Source organism: Tetrao urogallus (assembly GCF_951394365.1).
Source record: "Tetrao urogallus genome assembly, chromosome: 6".
Lineage (NCBI taxonomy): Eukaryota > Metazoa > Chordata > Aves > Galliformes > Phasianidae > Tetrao > Tetrao urogallus.
The window spans coordinates 13,262,270-13,288,802 of NC_136819.1; the positions used below are offsets into that span (position 1 = coordinate 13,262,270).

General features: G+C 36.9%; 1 protein-coding gene across 1 annotated transcript; it reads left to right on the plus strand.

Annotated features, from left to right (window-relative positions):
- Window positions 1–1,046: 1,046 nt before the first annotated feature.
- Window positions 1,047–25,915, plus strand: CARS1 (cysteinyl-tRNA synthetase 1; the record flags this gene model as incomplete). Its single annotated transcript, XM_079537281.1, has 19 exons — window positions 1,047–1,088; window positions 1,506–1,604; window positions 2,571–2,720; window positions 3,477–3,617; window positions 4,376–4,464; window positions 5,593–5,714; window positions 7,225–7,337; window positions 7,850–7,978; window positions 8,260–8,389; window positions 8,704–8,807; window positions 9,840–9,937; window positions 11,250–11,439; window positions 11,957–12,025; window positions 14,990–15,071; window positions 22,052–22,132; window positions 22,488–22,555; window positions 23,353–23,412; window positions 24,678–24,761; window positions 25,781–25,915. Exons 1-19 carry the CDS (start codon window positions 1,062–1,064, stop codon window positions 25,913–25,915), a joined length of 1,971 nt encoding a protein of 656 aa, XP_079393407.1. The 5' UTR covers window positions 1,047–1,061.
- Window positions 25,916–26,533: the final 618 nt, after the last annotated feature.

The following is a 26,533-nucleotide window of genomic DNA, read 5'->3' on the forward strand; positions in this document are numbered from 1 at the left end:
CCCAAATGTGGTGGTTTTGGCTGAGATCACATCTTCAGTTCCTTCTGCTCACTGTCTCATCCCTTTCAATTAAGGAAATATTTCAGCCGCAGAATGGAAAAAAAGTCACGTGGTATTGCTGTGGTCCAACAGTATATGATGCTTCTCACATGGGACATGCCAGGTACTGCAGTTCCTAATTTTGATGCGAGTAATAACATTGCATACAGTAAGAAAGGAATTAAATAGAAAAATATATGCAGAATTGCTCAGAAGGTAATGCCTCCTGTTAATTTCCATGGACACTCCAACAGATACAAAGAGCACACTAATACTAGTAGAGCAAATTCTCAGCTGCAAAACAGTTTTTCAGCATAGTCACAACCATTAGTTTTGTGTTTTCGCCAGTGATGAGCAAGAGCCTGCATGCCATGCTCATAACTATCTACACCAGCAGAGGTGACCTGCTGTTGCCACTGCTGAAGTGCACCACTCACCTCCTCACTGTGCTCACATCCACTGCCTTGTCTCCAGAAATGTTCAGCAAGCGTTGATGAATGTCAGTGGGTGCCATTTTTCTGCATGGTGGAATACAGTGACACACCTTTCCTTCATCCACGCTTCCACGTCTGATGGCATTTTGTCAGACTGCCCCTCCGCTGCCATCCATCACTTGGCACTAAAATATAATGGGAAGGTTCAACCTGTGTTGCAATACCACCAATATCTACCTCTGACATCATGGGCCAAGATAATAAAATAGAAGGCATTACTTTCAGAGCAGCCCTTGTACTTTATTTAGATGAGTGTCTTTCTGGAAAGTAGTTTTGTCAGACTCAAGTCTTGAGATTTAGGGTTAGAAGTATATTCTATTATTGTGTGGGGAAAAACTTTCCAGTATAAGAGGAAAAGTTGAAACTGCTACAGCAGTATTGGCTGAGGTTAAAGTAGTTATTGCATGAAATAGAAGTATGTTCAAGCTGTTCATTTAAAAAAAATGATATCTTTTTAGGTCATACATCTCATTTGATATCCTGAGAAGAATCTTAAGGGATTATTTTAAATTTGATGTTTTCTATTGTATGAATATTACGGATATTGATGATAAGGTATGATTTTTTTTTAAATTGTAATCTAAACTACTAAGTTTGTGCATGGAATTCAGAGTGTAATTGCCATTTGATAAGCCAAGATCAATTATATATACTTACTAAGGCATTTGTTTTAGATACAAAGTCACTGATCTTTCTTTTTTCTAAAGAAGACTTTGTTCTTGTATGCAAGTGAATGCTTTTATAAATCATGAGCACTAAGCATTTTACAAAGATAACTTATTTGCTTGTTTAACTGCCTGTTGTTGACATATGTAATTTGTTGAGATAGCAAATTTGCTGTGTATGGTGTGTTTGATTTATATTACCGCATGTGTTTCTTGTACCTTGTTAAGTATGGTAGGGATTCTGGAAAGCATTGATGTTGAGTAGTTTATTTACTTTTTCTCTAACTATTGTGTTTCTGCTTTGCAGATCATTAAGAGAACAAGACAAAATTACCTTTTTGAACAGTATAGGAAGAACAAATCAACACCAGCTCAGCTACTTGAAGATGTTAAAACTGCCTCAGAGGTGAGCTCAGTATTTAATCCCTCATAGTGTCTTTAGTTCTTACTTAGGAACATAGCAAAGTATCTAAAGAACACCCCAGACGTTGCTGCCTATTTAAACTTCATGTATGCTTATGTTATTCTGTTGAACTGACTCCACATAAATAAGTAGTGTTACTGTGTTTCACATTGGTTTTTCTGTTGTTCTAGAATTAACAAGAACTATTTATAAAACTTGTCTGTCTCTGGTTGAGTACTGTATGTGTCAATGTGTATAATGTTGTTGGGTATTGGGGGAAAAATAAAAGTCTTATTTGTTAGAATGCAAACTTCAAAAGTTTTTAAATGGTGGTATGTCCATAATCTTTTAAAGCTGTAGATACCTGTGAGATTTCTCTTCTGTACCACTGATGATGGCCTTTGAAAGAGCAAAAAGTCTCCAAAGTTTCAGGGATTTAATAAATTGTGTATGTTGGATTAAAGGTGGGGGAAGGTAATTCTCTAGTCATTTTAGAGCTATGGATCACAAAGAGATTATTGGTCTAATGAATGGAATATGGGCCTAGGAATTAGGTAGCCTGGAAATTTTGCCCAACTGTCATTGCCTAACATACCCTTTAAGCATAGCATTTAATCTCACTGTGTTTCACACTGAAGCTTCTCCATTTCAGATTTGGGTTAATTAACTACATAATTGAAGTGATCAACTACATAGAAAATGAAAATTATTAATAACAGTACTTATGATTTAGTAATTTATAATGGTTTTAAAAAACCCAATTCAAATGTGAAGTAAATTTTTATGCTAGTGAATGTTCACCTTTGTTTCTGATGAGAAAGGTGTGTTTCAATAGTCTGATAATGAAGCTATAGGATAATTTATTATCACAAGCAAGGTGCTACATGGCTAAGTTAATATGTTGTGTGTGGAATATAGCCCCACTGCACTACAAGTTGCTTGTGTTTTTAAACCTTTTTTTGATTGTAGCTCTTTTCAGTTAAATTAAGTGAGACAACAGACCCAGATAAAAGGCAGATGTTGGAAAAAATTCAGAATGCAGTGAAGTCTGCTTTTGACCCTCTACAAGAAGCTGTGCAAGCAAAACTCCCTGCAGAAGAGATCAGCAGATGTCATGAGGTCAGTTTGAGCTCCTTTTAGAATAATTTTTGTTGTGGCTTTGAAAATAATATTTTGCTTGTGGGAATTCCTGAAACAGTATTGAATATATACCAAAGATTATTCTAATTAGTGACAGTAATCCTGTTGACTTTCTTGGGCTTCAGTACTGTTCCAGTTACGAGTCAGGCAATAAAATAGCTAACTTTTAATAATTGGCTTCTGCATTCCTCTTCTCTTGCTTTCAGATTATTCCTGATTAGCAGTGCAGGAAGCATAGGGTATGTTCCCTCTTGCTTACACATCTTAAAAAACAAAACAAAACACAACAATAGAAAAAAAGCTACTATTGAATCAGGTGTTATTATAAAAGTATACTGACCAAACAGAAAGCAGTTAAAATTTATCCAGATACACCTTTTGAGCTAGGAGTTGTTGGTTTTTTGTTTGTTTGACATCTCTTAGTATAGGACAGAGAAGTATATCCATGTTAGGATTCCAGTTGTTCAGATGCTTTTCATTGATGTGCACAGTGTAAATTGTACATGTTTATTAAAGTGACTGATAGCAAAGCGCATGACGTTATCACTTGCATTCCTTTCTCTGGTGTTTTATCTGTACATATGAGGGACAATAAGATAAAAATGTGATTACTTTGTATTTGTACCCAAATGTCTTTTTCCTGGAGCAAATCTCACTGTTTGGGATAAGACCTTTTTACAGAGTTTAAAGAGAACAAGGCTTTGATCAGTTGCACTTATAATTACTGTTTTATAGATACTATTGGAAGAAGCCAAAGATTTACTGTCTGACTGGCTGGATTCAAGATTTGGCAGCCAAGTGACTGACAATTCCATATTCTCAGAGCTCCCCAAATTCTGGGAAGGGGAATTTCATAAAGACATGGAAGCTCTCAACGTAAGTAAATTAATTCTTTTCTGTTTTAAAAGTGTGTATGCCATGCCTCATAATACCCACAATATGGTTTACAGTGCAGGTCCCTAAATACTTATCAAAAACCTTGCGTTTCAACCTTATAGATACATTTTTTTTCCTTTAATTTTTGATATGAATACATAGATAAAAAGTTAGCACATACTCTGTTTCTATCCCAGCAATCTTAGAATAGTTGTGCATGTTACAAGTGCCAATGGCAATCAGGTCAGATCTGATGCATGTACTCCATCCCTTCTTGATCTGAAATGGCCTTAAAATCATTAACCGATCCAGAAATTTCACGTATCCTGTTTGCTGCATGGAAGAGCCTTACCAACCTACTCATCATTGACTATGTATCATTCTTCAAATTGTTTGGTAGCAACAGCAATCAAGTGCAGACTTATATGTTACAGGTGAAATACTGAGTCACGTGCAGTGGGTCAGAATAGCAAAAGTTTGTTTATTTACTTCCAAATCAAAGTGGCGTGCTGCCTGTTCTGACAGAAGTGCAGTATGCCATCTCTTGTAGTGTTGTGTTGTTAACGTGGCCTTAGAGGCTGAGAAAAAATTGCCATAGCTCATCTAGCTCATCGTTGCAGAACAGAGAGCTTAAAGTAGGAATCAGATTCTACTGCCTTTTAAGCAGGTCACTTTGTGAGTATATGATACATATAAATATATATACATACAAATATACACTACATATATGTATAAAATGCTATTTTTTACTTTCTTAGGTCTTACCTCCAGATGTTTTAACGCGGGTTAGTGAATATGTGCCAGAAATTGTGGCATTTGTGAAAAAGATTGTGGATAATGGTTACGGGTAAGCTTGCTACTGAATGCCTTTGTGTGTTTATATTGTATCAGAGCCAGAATGATTGCTTTCAAAACTCACTTTGAACTCTGTTCTTTGTTTTCATATGGAATGGTATTCTTTTCCAAAAGCAGCGTTTCATCAAATAAAGGCATTTCAGAGTCCTTTGTGTAAGACCTGTGTTTAACCTGATGAAAATTTGCTACTCTATACTTTTAATTTTCAAAAGGACAAGTTAGATTATTAAATTAATAGGGTGAAATCCTTGTTCCTTAAAATAAATAATCAAAGTCCAAATCACTTGAACTGAGTTTGACTTACAGTCTTACAGTTTTGACTTACAGGGGTTTCAAAACTATGTCCCTGAGTGGATTGCTGAATATCAGCTGTAAATAACATAGATTTTAAAAAAAACAAACAAACAGAACAACAAATTATTTTGAAATTAGAGCCTGACATTGTCTCATGCTTGAGAAAGCTGGGCTAATCCTCTAGAATTTCATAAGTATCATGATAGATTCCTGATGGAAATTTTTGAGTGTTTTTTCTCTTTTTGGCCTCAGTTTTTCAGTGCAGATATGTTTTTATTGTGAAAAAAGCAGAACTGTTTCAGTTGTCTTGCATGTTCTTGCTTTAAACCTACATTTTTCTTCAAAAGAAGAAAAAAAGGAAGACGATTTGTATTGAACTATGAGCGCTCATTGTGATCCTAAAACATTTTTCTCAGACTTCATCTCACATTGTCAGTAGAAAAAAAATCAACAAAGCAAAGGGGAACAAAAAACAAAATGGGCTCAGAAACAAATACGATTCTTGTTATATTATCGCAAAATATTAAAAGGGATCAGGAATGTTGTATATATTTGTTGGGACTGTTAATTTGGCATCTCACCTCTTTGAGAACTTAAGAAAAAATGTTCACTTTCCCTTCAGTGAGTTTTTTTCTGACATTTAGTGGCTTATCTGAAGTATTTATGACAATGCCATAAAACTTAGGTGAGATTTTAGCTCACTTTAGCAGCACCATACTGTATGTGGGTTTACGAGAGAGAGTAAGAAGGTTAGTGATTTTGAGTGTACAATTTAGTCTCAGGTCTTGGTAGAAAAGTAAGCTATGTAATTATCTGAACTTTTCAGGTATGTGTCCAATGGATCTGTATACTTTGATACTGTGAAGTTTGATTCCAGTAAAAAACACTCCTATGCTAAGTTGGTTCCTGAAGCTGTGGGTGATCAGAAAGCTCTTCAAGAGGGTGAAGGTAAAAAGGGGAAATAACATTTACATAAATTGCTCATGTGTTGATCTCTTCAAATGATTATTGTCTATTTTATGACAAATATTTGTTGATGATGTTTTTTTCTTTCTAATTCCTCTCTAATACAGAGAATTCTTGTATTGAACTAAATCCAAATATAGGTCTTTTGATTAGACCCACTGCAACAGATTAGCTTAAATAATGAGTTTTATCAAGCATTTTATCTACTCTTAATGTTGTACAATTTTAGTAGAAATCATCCATAAAATGTATCGTAAGTATATTAAAAGATTTTTTTATGTTGTGCTTGTAGGCAGAATTAAGATAACTATCAATATCTAAGAGACAAGACATTTAATCACATTTGATTTTTTTTTTCTTGACTTAAACTCTGATAGCTGAGATTGCCCGTTATGTGTGAAATAAAAGGTACTAGCTTAAGCTGCCATCTTAGTGGCAACATGAATGCATCGTTGCCACCATGCAAGTAAGCACAATGGTCTGCTTTTGCAAATAGAGACTAAAACAGAGTGATTAATGTAACTGAAACCACAAATAGGCTTAGATTGCTTGCAGCTTAGCTGCTTTGACTTATTTGAGATGATTGCCATGACAGATGAAGTTATTTTAGCTAGCAGGGGGAGCAGAAATGGTGAATTTCAGAAACTGCAGCTGATGTAAATAGAGGGAAGAAAAATACTCTTCGTGTTCAAAGTGCATAGTGACAAGAAATGAAAGAATGAGATTGCAAGTATCTCAAGCTGTACGTCAGAATTGACAAGTGTATCTTTGAGTTTCACTTAGTCTCTCTCAGGCTCTCATGTGCCAAGTGGTATTGTTGACAAGAGAGTTTTTGACAGTACTGCAGAAATGGTAAATTCTCTTGTTTTAAAGATGTTATAGCAAGACCACCAAACAAGTGATCATAAAGAAATGACAGAAACTAATATGCACAGCATCTGTGGTAGCAACAAAACAATAAACTTGTAGATATTGAAGAATTACCAGCCATTCTGTGTAGCAACTGAGGCAGGGGATGTAAAAGATACCCTAGGACTGCGTTGTGTGCATATTAAGGCAAGTTAGTTAGTCTTGATTTTGGTACTTCTGATTTTGGAATGAATTGGTTTTCCAGTCTTATTTATCTGTGAATATGAGTTTTCTTTATTTCTATATTTCATTTTCTACAACTGGAACACTGGAATTGTGCCTGTAGAGATAATGCAGATGAATGTTGTGTCAAAACTTAGAAAGCAACACAGCTGATACTTGTCAGCTTTCCTATCAACTAAATATTAATAAAGAAGCCTGAAGAGTTAACAAAGTTAATTATGAGGAATTTCAAGGGCTGAGTATTTTATCTTTCTTTCTTTTCCTTTTTTTTTTTTTTTTTCTCTCCTCTCAGCCTCATTTGGTGTCAGTGAGGCCAAAAATCAATAATAATTGTGTTTAAACAAAATGTAACTATTTACATATATATATATATATATATATATATATTTTCTTTTGAAAGGTGATCTGAGTATCTCAGCTGATCGCCTATGTGAGAAGCATTCTCCAAATGATTTTGCTTTGTGGAAATCCTCCAAGCCAGGAGAGCCCTCATGGGACTCTCCATGGGGAAAGGTAAGCACGTTACAAGCAGGGTTTAGATCCTCCACACCTTATTAAGTAGCATGTTTTATATTTAACAAATACTATGGCTCACTTCATATAAATGTCTAGATTATGAGGATCTTGTATTCAGTTGTAAGTTCTGTTGCTATAGTCATTCAGTTACTTAGGATGCATATCTATCTGCCTGTTCATCACTTTTTAAACAGAATTCAGCACGCAGACTTATGATGGCTGTTATTGGTCAGTCATTTCTAATCTTTATCTCCAAAGATTTTTCAATTCTCATTTTTCTTAGTGATGAAAAATCAGGAGGATAATCAAGGCGTCACAGATGTATGTGCCATGTTTGATATTCAAGTCCAACTGTATAGGTTTATAAAGCTGAGTCTTAGCTGTTCTGTTTTTTTTTTTTTCTTTGATAGTACTGTATCTCATTTTCTCAGTGTAACTGCTTAGGGGCAGAGCAGTGAGATGGGTGGGAGAGGAAGGCAGGTAGTCAGGTAACACATTTGTCTTCACAGGGGCGGCCAGGTTGGCACATTGAATGTTCTGCAATGGCTGGATCCATTCTGGGAGAGTCGATGGACATTCATGGAGGAGGGTTTGATCTGCGATTTCCTCACCATGACAATGAGCTGGCACAGTCTGAGGTGAGTGAGCTGTTTGTCACTGGCCTTTAGTTTCTGCAGTGATAAAGCTGTCTGCTTTGCTGTGACTGCAACCCACGCAAATCTATTTTTTTTTTCTCTGCTTTATAGTTTTGTTTTTTGAACTTTAATATTTTAATTTTTCTTATTTTTTAATTTGCATATATTTTGTATAACCATCCTGGTATTTTCCTCCCTGTTTTATTCCTAAATTATCATTGTTTAGGTTACATGTGTACACAATGTTAAGTCTTTTGTGTGTGTGTGCTTGTTTTTCCCTGCAGGCATACTTTGAAAATGATAACTGGGTGCGATATTTTCTGCATACTGGCCACTTAACAATAGCAGGCTGTAAAATGTCCAAATCTTTGAAGAATTTTATCACTATAAAAGATGCACTGAAGAAACATACAGGTGAAATTTAGTTTAGAATTTGAATGTTTTTGATATAGTTTGAGTGCTGTGTGGTAATTGAGGCTTATAGTGGAGTTTCCAAAATTGGCTAAGTTTAAGTGTCTTTTTTTCTTCAATAACTTTAGAATAGCTACTCCAGTTCTCTTTGGTATTATCTGTATGGATAATAGAGTTCTCCCTTTTTTTAATAGATGTATTAAGAGTAAGGATATTAATAATTGCTATGTTCTTAGCCATGACAACATTGGAGGCCATAAAAAACATTAGCTTATTATTATGATTATTCTTCTTGTTTATTTTGAAACTTCTAATAGCACGGCAGTTACGATTGGCTTTCCTCATGCACTCTTGGAAGGATACACTGGATTATTCAAGTAATACCATGGAGTCAGCTATTCAGTATGAGAAGTTTATGAATGTACGTAAGCTTTCCTTTCCTCCTCGAGATGTTAATACTTCCTGAAGCCATAACATATTTCAAGCAATAGTACCCAAGGATGCATAGGCCTTATCCCCAGAAGGAGTTTGCTTTCTGTGTTGATTGGGTGGATCTTACAGTATTTCTGTAGAACATTCAAGTGTTTCTATTGAACATTTAAACCATACCACAGGCAGCAACATTTCTTTGCAAATGGGTGCTTTTTCCAAGTTTTGACAAGTCTGAGCATCTTGCCACTGAAACACAAGATTAATTTCTTAGTTTAGCTTGCTTAAAGGACTCAATCCAACAGACATTCTCATGACATGTCTATCAGATCAAACTTGACACGAATATAGTTAAGGGGATATATCATTGTTACCTTGTCTCCTCAACTAATAAATCAAACTTCTGGCTTTATGCCTAGTAGCTGTAATGTGAGTGGCTGGGCACAGCTCTGTTCCCTGTGTAGTTTGGAGCAGTGATTTAAGCATGCATTACCTACAAGGAGGCTGTCTAGTGTTCTGTTGTTTTTGGTCTCCAGGAGATCGATTTTGGTCTTCGGGTGAAGATGTTCTGCTTTTAATATATAAAATATTTGGCTTGGATCACAAAATAAATGAAAATGACTTTTCTCTAAACTGGATGCCTGTGTGTGGGGAGAAAAAAAAAACAACCCACCTTGCTATAAAGCCATTTCTATTTTGGTTTCCATTCCTAGCTACACAAAGAAATCTGCCATAAAAATTGTTGTTTTTTAATTGTTTTCTGAATGGTATTGTATTTAAGCAGCTTAACATCAGGGTATTGTGTTGTATCATGCAGCAGCAGAGCAACAACTGGTCTGACTATGATCTACAGTTACTTGAAAATTGTGGGTTTCCCTGTTGTGACAGATGCTCAGTAAATCCAGGCCAAAATAGTGTTGAAACTATAAGCTTTATAAGGCTAAGTAAGAAATAGTGCTTTTTTTCCTTTGTAAATATTGGTTCTTTATAGTTTAAACAGGATTTCAAATATGTTCTTCTATAGGAGTTCTTTTTAAATGTGAAGGATATTCTTCGAGCTCCCACTGATGTGACAGGCCAGTTTCAGAAATGGGAAAATCAGGAAGCAGAGCTGAACAAAAAGTGAGTTGAGCATTCTTACTTCTTCTATGAATAACTTTATGTAGCTGCATGTTTAATTTCTTTTTTCATTGCATGACTTCTGTATTTGGCAGCTTTATGAAGAATAGATGAAAGTGTTAACTTCAGTTTCGTTTATGTGAAGTACACAGGCATTGCTCATTGTCCTGTTTGTGTAGGGAAATGGAGCTACTTTGTTAGATGTCATTTCCTTCAATACATGAAAAGTTGTCTTCCTATTTGAGAAGTGACTGATAATTTTGAATGCAGTATTTACAATCATAGAAGTAACATTTTACTTGTTTCAGAGTGCAGTGACTAAAATGAGACAAACAGAATTTAAATGACTTGACTAACAGCACACAAGAGCTAGGGTGCCAGTATTTGAAAATGTGCTATTGAATGGAAAGAGGGAGTGATATGAATATTGCAGTCTTTCACTTATATTCTTATATTATACTTATATTATACACAAACTATCCTTATTGCTTATAATGCTAACAAGTTCTCATGTGACTTTTTTTATGTATGAAGTCTAAATAAAAACTCCTTTCATTGCAGTACTAAAATTTATCATAGTTTAGTTCACTGTAGTGAGGAGAGGTGTTAAGTCCAAGTATGGGTGGTTCTGTTTAGTAGTGTCCTTGAAAATTCGTTCTTCAACTTGGGGGAAAATTAACTGAGAGGTCAGAAGGAAAGGACAAAGAAATAGGATAACAGTATATATTGTATGGATATTTTTTGTCTCCTTTATCCACCACTTCTTGTTTTTTTTCTCAGAAAAAAATGTTGTATGAAACAGTAGTATTCCTTGCCTGATGAAACAGTACTTTATATACCATATTACTTACTATATATATTTATAGCCATGATAAATGTCTGCAGTAATTTATTTCTTGTAGTTGCTTCATAACAGCTTTGTAACGCTTGTCTTTGTAGAGTGTTAGCTTTTAAATTGGTGTTCCATATTAGAACACTGCTGAACAGAATCCTAAGCTGCTATGTACGGATAGGAGATCAATACCAGGTGCTAAATAGGCAATTTGTACTGCTTTTAGTACCTGATATTAAAAGGTCAGTTTCTGAAGATGCACTTGATGTAATTTGTTTGGTTAGTTGTTGCCAATTAGATTATTCTACCTGCCTTTGTCTATAGTAGCAAAACAGCTGCACTGTGATGATGCCTTTCTCTCGCTCATGCTACAAACGTGAATTCTGACCACATTTAGGTCCTCTTCCATCCTTTAACAGAAGTTCTTCAGAGTAGCTTGCGGATACTTTTGGCATAAATATAAAAAAGTGTTTTTCTTCTTAGTTTTTATGACAAGAAGGCAGCGATTCATGAAGCACTCTGTGACAATGTTGACACTCGCTCTGTCTTAGAAGAAATGCGTTCGTTAGTCAGTCAGTCCAACTCCTATATTGCTGCAAAGAAATCTGCCAGACAAATGCCAAACAGACTTCTTTTAGAAAACATCAGTTGCTATCTCACTCAAATGCTAAAGGTATGGTATAGCAAGAGGTAAAGTTGCTACTGTGCTGTGCAATTTTAGCTGCTGTATTTTTCAAATTATGTAGGGATCTGTACAGTTTTCATTTGTCTTGCAGGAAACTAGAGATCTGCCACACTCATCTCAATCAATCCTAAACTGTAGTGCATGCTGCAGCAGGAAAAATTTGGAGTCCTTTATATTAAGTTACATTTTCTGCTAATGTTTTGTTCAGTGGTGCAGAGTCCTTAACGCATGCATGCAAACTTAGGCGGTAGAAGAAAAAATGAAGTCAGAATGTCAAATCTGTCAGCTTTAAACATAAATCTGAAAGCCAGTGCTTTATATGCGCGATCAATTAAAAAGCAAACCAAGATACACTGTTAATAAAGCAGTAAAATGTGGGTTAAATGAACTAGGTGGCTTCAAAACACTAGTATGTGTGACTTTGCTCAGTCTTCACGTATCTGTGACTTGATGCACACAATTTCTTCTTTTTTTTTTTTCCTTTCTTTGTTTTCCCCTCAATCAGATTTTTGGTGCCGTAGAAAGTGATGACGCAATTGGTTTTCCTGTTGGAGGAAATAGTCAAAACATAAATGTAAGTGAAAGAACAAAGTACAGTACACAAAATTACCGCGTTCTTTTGAAAGTCTAAGTTGGTTACAGTGATTACACTACTGATTTTAGCTGAGTTACTTCAGATGCAAATATTACAAGCAAAAAAATAATTAATTGGCATAGGAAGTAGGATTTTTCATTTATGAGACTTGCTTTTTTAATAGGTTTGTTTGACTTAATGACAGACAAATTGTACAGCAACCAGAGGAAGAATTATCTTGTCTTCTGAATGATGAATCTGTTTGAGAAACCACATTAGCTGCAGACAGCACATGATACAGCATAAAGACTCATTACAAGGATTTGTGTATTAAGTAGTTTCAAAAATACAATTATACTGATTAAAGTTCCTTGTGGTACACCAAAAACCAGCCTGGAGGCAGCTGGAGTTTCATCCTCATTTCAATCTCTTTTTCTGATCTCATTTGTAGCCACAGTATTTATCTGGCTTTTGAAGGCTGTTTTTCTTTAGTCACCCAGCAGTACCACTAGGATGCAGAATTTTCCTAGAAATATGTGGGAGATGCTGATGAAAGTGCTGACGGGCCCTGTAATAACAGTCATGTTTCCCAGGACGGGCAGGAGAAATAACTCCATCTGGAAGGGTATCAACTTTGTTTGCTCTCCTTATGATAAAATTTTGACGTGAAAAATAGGTTTGGCTCAGCATCTGATACCGAGTAGCTCGTCTCATGCCATCTTACATTCAAAGTAGTGACGTGGTATTCTTCTGTTCCTCCTTGGAAGGACTGATTAAAACATTTGTGATAGGGCAAATACAAAACTAAACAAAAACATAAACAGAAAAAAGCTTTAATTCACCATGGAAGAGAAAAGCTTGCTTGTTGGTTGGTAATTATCATAATTATCAACTGATTATTGCCTGTACAAATAGTTGCATTGCTGTGTTGTGGAAATCTCCAATTGTGATATGAAATGGATTATAAGGAAGGCAGTCAGCATCAGTGGTGAATTTTAGTTTAGTTAAAAATTACTTTGAATTTTAAAAGAAAAGCAACACCAGCCTTTTAGGGAAAATGAAAATTAAACCTGTATTTGACACTCCATTTAGGCAGTGTTTGTAACAAAACAAGCTTTAGGGAAAGGATTGGCAACAGCTGGAAAAGCTGTGCTTTTTACTCTGTAGTAGTAATGTTGTCAATGTTAGTAGTAGAGTCGAAAGAATCTGGTATGGAAAGGAGATTTCATCATCTGTTAGTAAACTACATACACATATGTATTTTAGTTCTTGATTTATTTTTTTTTAAATGCAATCAGTTCAAAGAAAACCAGCAGCCAGGTACCCCAAGCAGGTAATTTTGCTTTTGTATTTGTCTCCTAGGACACTTCAGGTTTTAAGAATTATAATACAAAGAAGTATAATATGAAAAATGTTTTGGCTCTTTCATTAAATGTTATGCCTTCGTTCAGTCTGCCATGCAGATAGTTACTTTTCTTAGTAAAAATTACCAGGTGAGCATTCAAAGTTGGAAAGCTTCTCATTAAAATAGAAAGTGGTGGATCAGACCTGTTGTCTCTTTGTCCAAATTAAAGATGAAGGAATCAATAGATCTGAAAATCGTTATCTCCAAAAAAAAAGCACAATCTTCTTCAAAAGCTCTGAGTAAACAACTGGCATGATTACCAAGGTTCAGTAATTTGTGTGAAAGGGGAAGAGATCTGAAGTCAGAAAAGCTCAGGTTACGTAGTCTCATTTTCCAAATGACTTAAGCACTGCTTTTAGGTTAGTTATTCTGGAAATAATAATCTTTAATCCTTAGATTTCTTATATGTATAATAAAATAATGACAGTGCATGCTTTCCTGATGCCAACTTATTTGCGTGTCAGGGTAATTTTCGTGTAGAGAGGGTAGCAGAGATGCAGCTATAGCTCCAGAAGCTTTTCTTTCCACCACACTTCTCAGGCTCTGGTTGTGAATATGACCATGTAACATTCACATTTATAAAACATTTTATATAAAGTGTTAAATGAGCCCCTCTGCTCCTATAGAATATGGGTGCTTTTAGAGTAGAATAGCCTCTGTGGATTGCTAATTACACAGAAATTTCTCACAGAGATTTAACAGTGGGAGAAACTCTTGGAAACTACAGAGGAAAGAAAATTTTGCCTTTATTTTATTTTCTGTCTCCCCTGCCATTCGAAGTAATCCAGCTTTTATTATAAGGAGTCCCGTAGGTGCCCAGCTTCTCATTTTGGGATTCCAGAAATGCAATGGCAGACAGCACTGACATGTGGTTGGTTTTGTAATTGTTTGTTGTGTTCACAAGCTGCTTGCTATTGCTGTTTTATCCTCACTGACCGCAGGATTCTCAGCATAACCTCTTGAGCTTTCATGAACAGCGTTTATTTACACCTGAAATAATTCAACAGTAATCTCCCCCCACGCTTTTTGTGGGAGAGGGTGGAGTACAGGCAACGCACAGTATTGCAAGCAAATAGAGGTAGGATATGCTACCATTTGAGGGACAGATCTGTGTTCTAAATGCAAATAAGTCTTAGCATCATCTTCACCTGGTATTAATTGTGGCAAGCAGTTTGACCTAAGACAGCACAGAACATGAATGGACATACATCTGGGTGTAGCTCTACAGCATGTTTTTGGCAGCTGTTTTTATCTCTTACAACACGTTGTAGTTAGCTGGACTTTTAACAAAACTCTGTGGAACTGTTGTATCAGTAACTGCAAGGAGAAGAAAAAGGAATGGGGGGAGGAAATTCATTTTATCATCACAAAAGAAAAATTGTCAGCTAATGCAAATTATTGTCCCTCCTTTGACATCAGTAGAGCAGTGACATTTTTTACGGGTATAGAGCTGCCTCGAGGGTCAATTTCCATCCAAGAGCATGTAAATATAAGCTAGTCAAGAACTCATTTAAAATTAAAGTTATTATTGGTTAATTGTAGAAATAATTATCCTACAGATTGAATCGACTGTGATGCCATACCTACAAGTTCTTTCTGAGTTTAGAGAAGGAGTGCGACAAATTGCCAGAGAGAAAAAAGGTGAGAATTTACTTTTTCCTGTATTATTGCATCTGAGACTCAAAGGATGCAAGAATCAAAATGGGCAGGGCAAGGAGGATCCATCTGCTATGGTTGCTTTGCTTAGAGAATAAAATAAAGCATCTTTAAATCAGAGTTGCTTTGAATATTTACATCTCTGTTACCTGTCTCTTTAATTTGGGAATCCCTTCCAGGCTGCTAGGCTTGCTTTGTTTTAATTTTTGTAGAATCTAAAAGGTTAGGATTGAAGAGGAGTAGCTGTTGTTTCTCTACATAAGAGTGCTCCCTGCTTTCTAGGTTTGAAGGTGGCCATCACCTGCCCCAGGGAGACTGTATTCTCTAAAAGTGCAGATTGCTGCACAGTAATACGGTCTGTGTTTAAATAGCTTGAGATGTTCCTTATTTGCTAGCACAGTTGGTGATTCAGTGCTCTCCTGCAAATTCTTCTAGAAGTTTCCTAAAAGTTGTTTTGGGCTTTCCTCTCAAGCTTTTGTAAGTTTGTATGTATATCCTCAGTCTAAAATGTGACTTTGAGCTTTTACTATTTAACATAAACATGAATTTTATGTATTTTTTCTTTGCTCCCTGATAGTTGAGCTAAGTTGACTTTCCCTCAGTAGCAGTAAGGTCTAAATATCATGGGGCTGTTTGTAGATCATTTTTAGGAAGTACTTAGTGCAAGGCTGCTTACTGGCACTTGAGTTTCTTACTTGGAAGGTATTGATTTATTTTTTTTTTTTGTTTGCCTGAAATAAATCGGTAAGAACAGAGCTGGATCTAACTGCTGTCTGGTTGGGATGCAGAACATGGTACAACTTTGCAGTTTGCTCAGAGGAGCTCCTTTCATTAAACTCTTTGATTATATAGAAGTTGGTTGGCCTGCACTGAAATACTTCTGGTTTGTTTCCCTGTGCCAATTAAATTCTTGCTTGTATGAATTGTTAATTACTGTAAAAGTTGTTCTGAGTAACGGCTGGGGATATCACCTCTATGTAGCTGTAAGTGAAAGGAGTTTTCCCTGCACAGACACGTGCTGGCAGAATGTTGTTAAACATGAATTAACGTGTTCAGTGTTGCCCTAAGTGCTCTTGGAGGATGTTTCATCTTTAAAAGCTGCAGAGTAAAACAAATGTCCTTGTCTGCGTGTTTATGGCTTTTAAAAATACATCTGTGTCTGTGAAACATTTCACAGTGTGCACATTTGTGAGACGATGTCTATCAGCAACAATCAAACTGTGTATACTTTATACTGTCATCCAGAATGCCTAACATTCAAACATAATAATAAAATAAATTATGTTATGAGTGTATTGGTATTTAAAATGGAGACCTTCAGTGATGATTTGCACTTGAATTTTGGCTTAATTTGTGAATATATTTAGCTGTGTAACTAGACAGAAGAAGGAAAATACTATGTTAAAATTGTAAGGATGGGAAATGCAGAGAACTTTTGCAAAAGACATCAGTAATTGGTTGTTCAGAGCACCACTCACTATCTTGTGCTCCCTGAGATTTTTCTTGCCCAGCTGCACACACCCCTATATACTTGTCTCCGCAGTGGATCTGTGCTCTAGTGCAGCCTCTGATGCTAGGAGAGATTTCCTATTAATAATGAATCATTATTCTGCTGCTCAGGCAGGAATAAATCTCTGTAGCTGTTGGTTGCTTACCCTATGACATCTGCTTAAGTGGTCCTAAAGATATGTGACTAATCTCTGCCTGCTTCTTCATTTCCTACCATGGATGTTCGTGCCATCTCGTTTTAAGGTGCTTCTAGGATGCAGTGCAAAACCCTCTGCCCTCTCCCTAATATATCACACGTCTCTGGAACTGCAGCCAGATTTGTTCATTGAAACTGTGCCTCCCTATTGCTTTTGGTGCAGGTTTTAACATCTAGTATTCTGCGTATGCGTTTTTCAAACTCCTTTTTCTCCTTTCTCACAACAGCATATCATCTGTTACTCATCCAAAAGTCATAGGCATAACATTGATGAAACCCACGAAGACAGGTCAGGGAAATGGTCGCGTGCTCAAGGAGTGCTTAGCTGTGGGTGTGTTTGTAGGCACCCACTGCTTTCCTCATCACTGTCCTTAGTGCATACAGCAGCCTGTGACTTGGTGCAGCCCTCGAACACCCTCACCCAGTCCTTAGCTATTCTTTGCCCTGCATGCGAAGAACAGGCACCCCTCTTCCTTAAGAAGCATGGTGCTGACTCCGCTGGATAAAAAAACGTTGATGGAAGTTTTATTAACAGTGCATGTTTTGTGTATGCATTTCTCATTAATCTTTTCTTTGATAGATTTCTTCTTTCTTTCAATTATTCATGGTTTTAGATATGCAAATATTGTAACTGAGCATACATTATTGAGTTAGTAGTAGTGGTATCTGATATGTTCTTGATATGACACACGTAATTTCTTTGGCAAGGTCAAAGTTACCTCACTGGCTAACACCAGAAAGTGTTAATCTCGTTGTTTATTTTAAAGGCTTCAGTAGAGTGACATCAGATACGAACGTGGTTCGCTGTGTGTGACTGCCCCTGATAAGGAAAACTAATGACTCAGTTCATGGCAGACTAAACAGCTCCTATAAAATGCAATATTTTCCCCCCCACAGAGTTGCTCTGCTGATTTCCCCAGCAAAGAATGCTGCCCTGCAATGGGGGTAGCAGGGCAGCTGTTCCATTCTGTGATATTGGAATAGGTGGTGCTCAGTCCAATGTTCAGCTCTCTGAGACTTAGAACTGTGCAAGAGATAAAGGCGAAGGCCAGGAGATTCTACGGAAATATGCAGTGTGAAAATCCAGTGAGGGGGTTGTAGCTTTTACTGGGTGGTAGTTTTTACTGCAGGAATGAACCCGTGTTATTCCTTCAAGCGTCTCAGTGTTGCTTGAAGGGAGAACACTTAACTATAATCTATCTGCTTAATTTGTAATTTTCTTCTTGAATACAAGAGTGTATCATAAAACAGAACTGAATGGGGTTCCCAACAGCAACTTCAGTTCCTTCTAAGTATGTTGCTGCTTCTCAGATGATACAATGAGTAAATGTTGCATTTAACCTATATTTTCCTCAGAAGACTTTACTTTTTAGTAGCAACTACTTCAGCTAGATCTTCAGTTCTTCACAATTATTAAAGGCCCTTTAATAACTTGAAAAGAAGAGAAAAGAGTTAATCATAGTGTCCTGGTCTCCATCCAGAAACCTGAATTGAAGCTCTCTGTTCTGCTGCAACTGGTTTGCTTAAAAAAAAAAAAAAAAACAAAAAACAAAAAAAAACAAAAAAAAAAACCACCAAAACAGGTCAAAACAGGTGATAAGAGGAAACATGAGAGGAAATAGCTATCTGCAGAACCAGAGGATGTTTGGATTACAGTCGCCTTGATGACTACATGGATAGTTATCAAAACAATAAAATAATTGTCTTTCAGAGTCGCTGTTAGATGTAGCCGAGGTTACATTCATTTGTGAGTTTTTTAGAAGAGGTTTCCTAGCCCTTCTTACCGGAAATCCTGCAGTAACCATTGACATGTTGTGTGTCCTCTGTGTCTTACACCCATCCATTATAACCTGGAAGAACTGTTGCATCATTCCTGAATTGGCTTGGATTTTCTTTCTCCTCCCTTTCTTGCCTGTCTTCATCACATTACTTATAAATTAGTTCCTTTCTCAGTGCCTTTGGTCACTGTTTACTGATAAGTGCTGCTGTGACATGAGACGGTCTTTAGGGGGTAGAGATTTTTGTTTATCCAGATCAGGAGGGTTATTTCTACAAAGTGTTTGAGCAAGTAAGCAGGTGAGGAGCTGAGCCTCATGTAGTCCTTTCTACTGTCATTAGCCCAACTTCTGCAGTTTTGCATGCACCTTATCTGCAAGCCAAAACTCTTAACATGGTCAGTCCTACCTGCAAAGTTGCCCTTTGCAGTAGTAACTAAACTCCTTAGGAACAGATTTTAGAGGTACTTACTGTACATCTGATTGAGTGACTGGTTTTCTTATGGCAGAGTTAAAGTGAATAAACTGAGTTATCTTTATTTTGATTCTTTGAAGTCCATCGCATTAGTTTCCCTGTGAAGTCAGCATATTTATTCATCCTTAATGAAAACAGGCTTTTACAACAAAGGATAGCTGCCTTCCTTTTATTTCTCAGCTTTGTATTTGTTTCCTTCATCATATGTGTCATGTGACTGAGATTTATGGCAAACTTTGCAGGGTTTATTTGTTGCATACCCAGGGGATCCTGCTGTCTAATTGGTGATTTGAGAGGCTTTTATGTAATAAACATATTAAACAGCAGGATAAGATAAACAGCTTCATTTGCTTGGTATTTATGTTGGCCTTCTGTCGCAGAAACAGCTTTCTATTTCCTGCATTTTGTTTTTCTAATTCATATGTGTATATTATTGATGCATTTCTACATGCTGTACATTAATCATAAGTCAACTTCTTATCATAAACCTTACCAAAGAATCATGGAATGGCTTGAGTTGGAAGACACCTTAAAGACCATCTAGTTCCACCTCTCCTGCTGTGGGCGGAATTGCCACCCACTAGATCAGGCTGACCCGGGCTCCATCCAACTCAGCCTTGAACACCTCCAGGGGTGAGGCGTCCACAGCTTCTCTGAGCAGCCTGTGCCAGTGCCTCACCACACTCTGATTGAAAAATTTTGCTGACATTTAATCTAAGTCTCCCCTCTTTTAGTTTAAAACTTTTTCCTTCTTGTCTCTGCTCTATAAAACCTTGTAAAAAGTTGGTATCCCTCCTCTTCTTCTCCTCTGCATGGCTGTTCTCAATAAGTTCTTCCTGCAGTATTGTATACATACCTAGGGTTGCTGTGACTCAAGTACAACTCCTTGCACCTGGCCTTGTTGAACCTCATTAGGTTCACATGGGTCCACTTTTCAAGCCTGTTCAGGTCCCTCTGAACAGCGTCCTTTCCTTCTGTTGTATCAACTGCAGCACTCAGCTTAGTGTCATCACCAAACTTGCTCGAGGTAGTCGCTCACACTGTCTAGGTTGTTGATAAAGATGTCGAAGGGCACCAGTCCCAAGACAGGCCCCTGGGGGACACCGCTTGTGATTGGCCTCCGCCTGAACGTAGAGCTGCTGAGACCATCCAACCAATTAATTTATCCGTTGAATAGTCTGCTCTTCATATCTGTATCTCTTCAATTTAGAGATAAGGATTTGGTGTGAGATCACTTGCAAGGCCTTGCAGAAGTCCAGGTAGATAACATCAGTTGCCCTTTGTCACACAGTGATGCTGTCACTGTGTGATGGGTTGGTCAATCTGCTCTTGGTGAGGCTGTGCTGGCTGTCTTGGATGACATTCTTGTCCTGCATGTGCCTTCATACAACTTCCAGGAGGAGCTGCTCTATGTTCTTCCCAGGCATAGAAGTGAGGCTCACTGGCCTGTAGTTCGCTGGGACTTCGTTTCTGCCTTTCTTAAAAATATGAGTGATGTTTCCCTTTTCCAAATCATTGGGAACTTTCCTGACAGCCACAACTTTTCAAGCATGTTGGAGAGTGACTTGGCAGTCACATCATCCAGTTCCTTCAGGACCCTGGAATGCTCATCATTGGACCCCATAGACTTCTATACATTACTTCTATACATTCAACCTCACGAGGCAGTCTTGGACACGCTCTGTTCTTGCAGCAGAAGGGACTCCTCTGCCCAACCCCCCCCCTAAAAGTTTGGGTACGTGAGGGACGTGGGAAGCCTGACTGCCTGTAAAGACCGAGGCAAAGAACTTGTTGAGTGTCTCAGCCTTCCCCATGTCTACTGAAGCCAGTTCTCCCTTCCCATCAGACAGTACACACTCTCCTTGGCCCTTCTCTTCTTGCCGAAGTACCTGCAGAACCCCGTGGTATTTTTCACATTCTTCATTAAGTTTAGTTCTATCTTCATCTTGGCTTCCCTGATCCCATCCCTGCACGTCTGGATGGCATCTCTATATCTTTCCAGCCCACCCATCCCTGCTTCCATTGACTGTATGAATGAATCCCTTTTTTTTTTTTTTTTTTCTTTTTCTTCCTTTTCCCTCAGTTTGATCAGCAGGTCCTTGCTCAACCATGTTGGTTTTCTGCCTCCTCTGCTTGAGTTCTTGTGCTAGGGAACAGAGAGCTCTGTGAAAGGTGTTCTCAAAGAGCTGCCAACTCTACTCCACTACTTTATCTCTGAAGACAGCTTTCCTGTCTTGTGAAGTGAGGAAACACATTATGTTGATTAGTTTGAATAAGGAAAATAAGGAGAAAACTCGTTTGAAAAGGAAATACGGTTATGATGAATGTTGTGGAAGTAAGGTTCTGTCTTCTAACACAAGGCAGAAGGGGCATTTGGTGAAATGTGGAACATGAAAATGATGTTTCTTAACCCAAAAATTGACATAAAAGATAAGAAATCAGAACTCAATAGAATTTAATGAGTATGCTATACGTTTTATGTGGGTATTAAAAATAACTGGAGTTATAACACAGTCTAAGTATTTTGCATGGATTGTTAAACATACACTGCAAAGAATGTGCAGCGTCGGGTTGCAGGATTAATGAACTGCAGGTCCTCTCCAGTTCAGAAATTTCCATATTCCTCCTTATATGAATCTATTCTATTCCAACAGTGCAACTTTTTTTCATCCTAAAAGTGGTGAGATGGAATTAACAGCACAGATGTATAAATTCATTTTAAAAATTTTTTTATGGTGCTGAACTGAAACTCTCATGACAATTTTCAGGACTAATAGGGGTATCTTGGAAGGAATTTATGAATTCAGAGTCCTTGCAGAAACATGCTTTCTGTAGCTAAAAGAAGAGAGAAATTACTTAAAAACACTCCTTGCTTTAATACAAAAGGCCCTTCTCTGGCCTGTGTGAGAGAGTGGCAATTTCTTAATTGCAGTTAAATAAGTATGTATGAGGATAGATGTGCACTTCCACCAAATCGTAGTTCAGCAAAAGTGTTTTTCATACTCCACAGTAACTGAAGTGCTGCAGTTGAGCGATGCTCTTCGAGATGACATCCTTCCTGAACTTGGCGTTCGATTTGAAGATCATGAAGGTACCCCATGTAGTGTCTTGCAGCTTTGTAATAGCTGTTCTTACTTTGTTGTTTTCTGAAGATGTGGGGAAACAAGCTGACAGTACTAGCATAGAATAATCCAGCATACTCAAGTACTGCAAACTGGTAGCTTAACGGATTTCTAATGTGTAGATATGAATGCATTTTAGAATATACATAGAATAAAAATGTACAGCACAAAGTTGTTTCTGTAGTATCTAATTGCTTAGTCATTTTAAGTAGTCATTCAGTTGTAATTGTATTCAGCTTGAAAAAAAAGTTATTGCAGGGTAAATACTTTTATTTTTGACTATTCAAGCATTGGAAAATCATTTATCTGTTTTTGCTTCTTCAGGACTTCCAACCGTGGTTAAACTAGTGGATAAAGACACATTATTGAGAGAAAGAGAAGAAAAGAAAAAGGTTATTATTTAAAGCACTCTGTATCTTTTTTACATATAAAGTAATATATAAACTATGCATACCTTTACATTTCCTGATAATTTGTAAGCCTACTGACATAGAAAATTATATACTAAAATGGATACTGAAATCATAGTTCAACAATCAAGAAAAGGATTCTTAAAACAGCAGCTGCTAGAGAATTCTGCATGGATGTATCTAAATTTTGGTTTTTGTTTGTTTATAAATCTTAGTATAATTAAGGGATGTTGAATGTTGCATTCCTGCTGTCTTATCTCTCTGAAATAATCATTTCAATGAGAAACTGATTCTGACTTCTTTCATCTGTACAAATGAAGGTGACGTATTCAATTGAACCAGACTGTATTTATTTGCTACATGGAAACAAAATGCACTGAGTAAATTTTAATTGATACAGCAGTTTGATGCAAGAACTTAAAATATCAAGGAAATGTGGTCTTTTAAAAGTCATTTGCAAAATGGTTTTCCCTGTGAAATGGCAGGACTGTTTATTTTGCAGGTTTTTTAGGTATTTTTTTTATAAGCATGCACTTCACATGCAAAATGCATTCTGAACAGTTAAAACCAGTTCAGCTGAGATTAAAAACAAATGAAATCAAAGTCCTACAGTGAGAAGTACCAGACAATCCTAATTACAAGGCACAGTGTTTTTGCTGTAGGTTATGCTGCCAGATCTGTCTGTAATTAGATATCCAGGGGAGCTAGCTGGCTCAGATTTTATAGAAATCAACCAAATGAAGCAGTTACCTTTTACTCATTAACACTGCCTTTCACAGATTGAAGAAGAGAAAAAAAGGAAGAAAGAAGAAGCAGCCAGAAAAAAACAAGAGCAGGAAGTAAGTGTTCAGATTAAAAGAATCTGGTTTTGAAGAAGACTTCCAACAGCAATAGTTACATGCAAGAAAGACTGTATTAGAACATAGGCTCTCTGCCCAGCCTTAACTGGGCCTCCATTTCTTTACTTTTCTATGCTTTCCTGCTCAAAATTGATATGGCTTGCAATTTATATTTGAATATTCATCTCCTTGATGGCTCCTTTGATAGAGCAGCCATCTTTGAAAACAAGACTGAAGACTGCAGAAATATCTCAGACCTTATAGCACGTATTTCAGTCTGCAGACAGTATTACTTCCTTAATTACCAAAGTAGTACCTTACGTTTCTGTTAGAGAATGTTTTGCTTATGCTTTTTCCCTTTCCACTGTCACTGGCATATATGAAAACAGGCATTTTTTCAAGTGTCTCCCTGCTGTCTGTGCCTGAACTGTGTCTGAGATGTAGCATTTTGTAAAAGCACATTTAATACTGATAGCTCTGAAGTTTTAGAATTCAGGTGAGGAGTTCAGCATAGGTGAACTTGTAAGAGGAAAAGATTGTTTGCTGTACTGATGACAGTACAGGAAAAACATTTCTGGTTAAAAGAGGAAGTAAACTTTTAAAGAGCACCGCTGTCAGAAAAAAGTAAAAATCAAATAGCATTTATTGACCACAAATTCCGAGCAACTCATTTCATTCTTTTGGAAAATTGATTCCCTTGCATTGGTGTAAATTAGTTGGAAAGATTTCTGAGATGTGTTAATTCACAAATAATAGAAGTTGCTTTTATTTTCAGTGCAATTACTTGCATCCTGATCCTGCTGTGACCTGCTTAGAAACATCTTCTTGCCAGCAGGAAACTGTTGATAAAGGTTCCCTTTGCAGGAGATCCTTGCTAAACATTCTTTACAAATAGCAATATTTATTTTATGTTTACACTTAAAACACTAAGAAACCAAATAAGCAGAAAACAGATGTCGTTTTTAGAGCATGTTTAGAGTTGTTTCAGGTTCCTGCAATACAACCATTTTATTAAGCAGTTCTCTGCAAATGTAAGATATCAACTTATTTTTATTTTCCTGGACAAACACAGCTAAGATTTATTGAGTTGTTCCTCACTGAAAGTTGCTTTTCTCGTAATAAACAATTGTGAATTAAATGTTCTTTGATTTGCAAATTATGATCTACTTTTCCATTTGCACGCGTTCAGGAATGGCTTTTTAAAAAGATAGGTTGTCAGTAATTATTTATGATGCTAATGCAGTTAATCATGCTTTGTATTACAGGCAGCAAAACTGGCAAAAATGAAGATTCCACCCCATGAAATGTTTAAATCGGAACATGACAAATATTCCAAGTTTGATGAAAATGTAAGAAACTTACCTTTAAACACAGAGTGGTTTTCCTTCCCCCTCCACACATATTTGATTATATGTCTACAAAGCTGATCTTGTTCCAAAACCGCAAGGGCAGCGTTATTAATGTAGGAGAGGGAGGGAAGGGGAGAAAAAGAAAGCAATGTATTAATTGTCTTGCACATACCTTGCACTGTGGAGCAATACTGTCAAACTGTTAATCATCTCATGGGTTTTCTCATTGCACGTGGGTCCCCTTTGGCCCTTCCATTACAAAGCAACACTCTGCAGATCTGTGCCTAGGAACATGCATTAGTTTACAGATCTGTCACCTTGTTTCGAGGCAAGGACTACACTGGCACAAACTCACCATCCATCCCAACTGATGGAAACAGACACTATTCTGCTCCCCTCCTCCATCCTGTGATAAGGAGCTGTACTGGTAACTTGGCTCTGGTTGCTCCTGTGAGAATAAAAGCCATTATTAGGAAAACAAAGCACTGTTTCTTCAGTGTTTGATCCTATTTTTGCCCGTCCTTTTCACCCATTCAAACTCAGGCCCTCGGGATAAGTAAGAATAAAGAATGAAAGCACAGGAAAATATACACATAAGCCTGGCAGAAGATTTGTAAAAACTGAATGCATTTTCTCCATCAAGTACAGAAAACTCTTAGGACTTTCGTTTTAAGCCTTGGGATTGATATACTAGTATCATTAAAAGTGGTCTTTTAACCATCTGTGTATAGGTGAGCTATTATTCTCTTAACTATAAACATCTAGAAATTAGTTTATGCTTCCCTTACTTAGTAGAGACCAGAAAACAAACGTCACCCTCTGTCCCTTCATTAACTTGAAACATACTCAAGTAACATACACAAGTAGACTAAATTAACCAAAATGCACCTCATTCTGACAGTTTGTCATTAATTGACATTATCCTCCTACGTCAGACAAAAAGAGAACAGAATTCTCTAAGGAACAAAAGCAGTCCAAAATTTATCCAAAATATTCTTTTTTTTTTATTAATATTTTAGGGATTTCCCACGCATGATACAGAAGGCAAAGAACTCAGCAAAGGACAAATTAAGAAGCTAAAGAAACTTTATGAGACCCAAGAAAAACTATACAAGGAATATCTACAAATGGTGCAGAATGGAAGTGCAAATTGACAACAACGGGACTTTGTTTTAGAAGGCAGGAGTTGGATCACCATTGAAGAAGTGAGCATATACTGATGCTCGTATTTCTGTTTACACTTTCTATTATGTGCAAAGTAAACATCCTGTTTATGAGGACTAGCAATGTCATCTGGAAAGCCAATAAATAGCCATTCATTAAAAAAAAACAGAGAAATCCTCTAAGAAGTTTCCTCACAACAGTAGCAACAGGTTAAACAGATGCCAGCCCTGTTTGAGAAGGTGCTGCTCAGTCAGCAAATCCACATGGGGATTCTTGCTTATTATGGGTGTCCAGAGTTTGGTTAATTTGTCCTGCAAACCTATCTCTAATACCTACTTGTAGCTTATGTTCTCAAATATGTCACAGTCAGCAAAGCTTACTACTAAATGGAAGCTGAGCAATTTGTCCCACGCTAAGAAAGTATTTTCCAGATGATTTTAGTGAGTTTACATAAGCAGGAAAAACTGGGTAGTTTCCACTATGATACTTCAGCTGCTGTTATTAAAAACCTTCATAATAGATAGGTATACCCAGAACACTTTGCACAGTAGAAGCTAACAGTCTCTTTGTTGCAAAAGGGAACAGATCATCATCTTTGTTTAACCTGC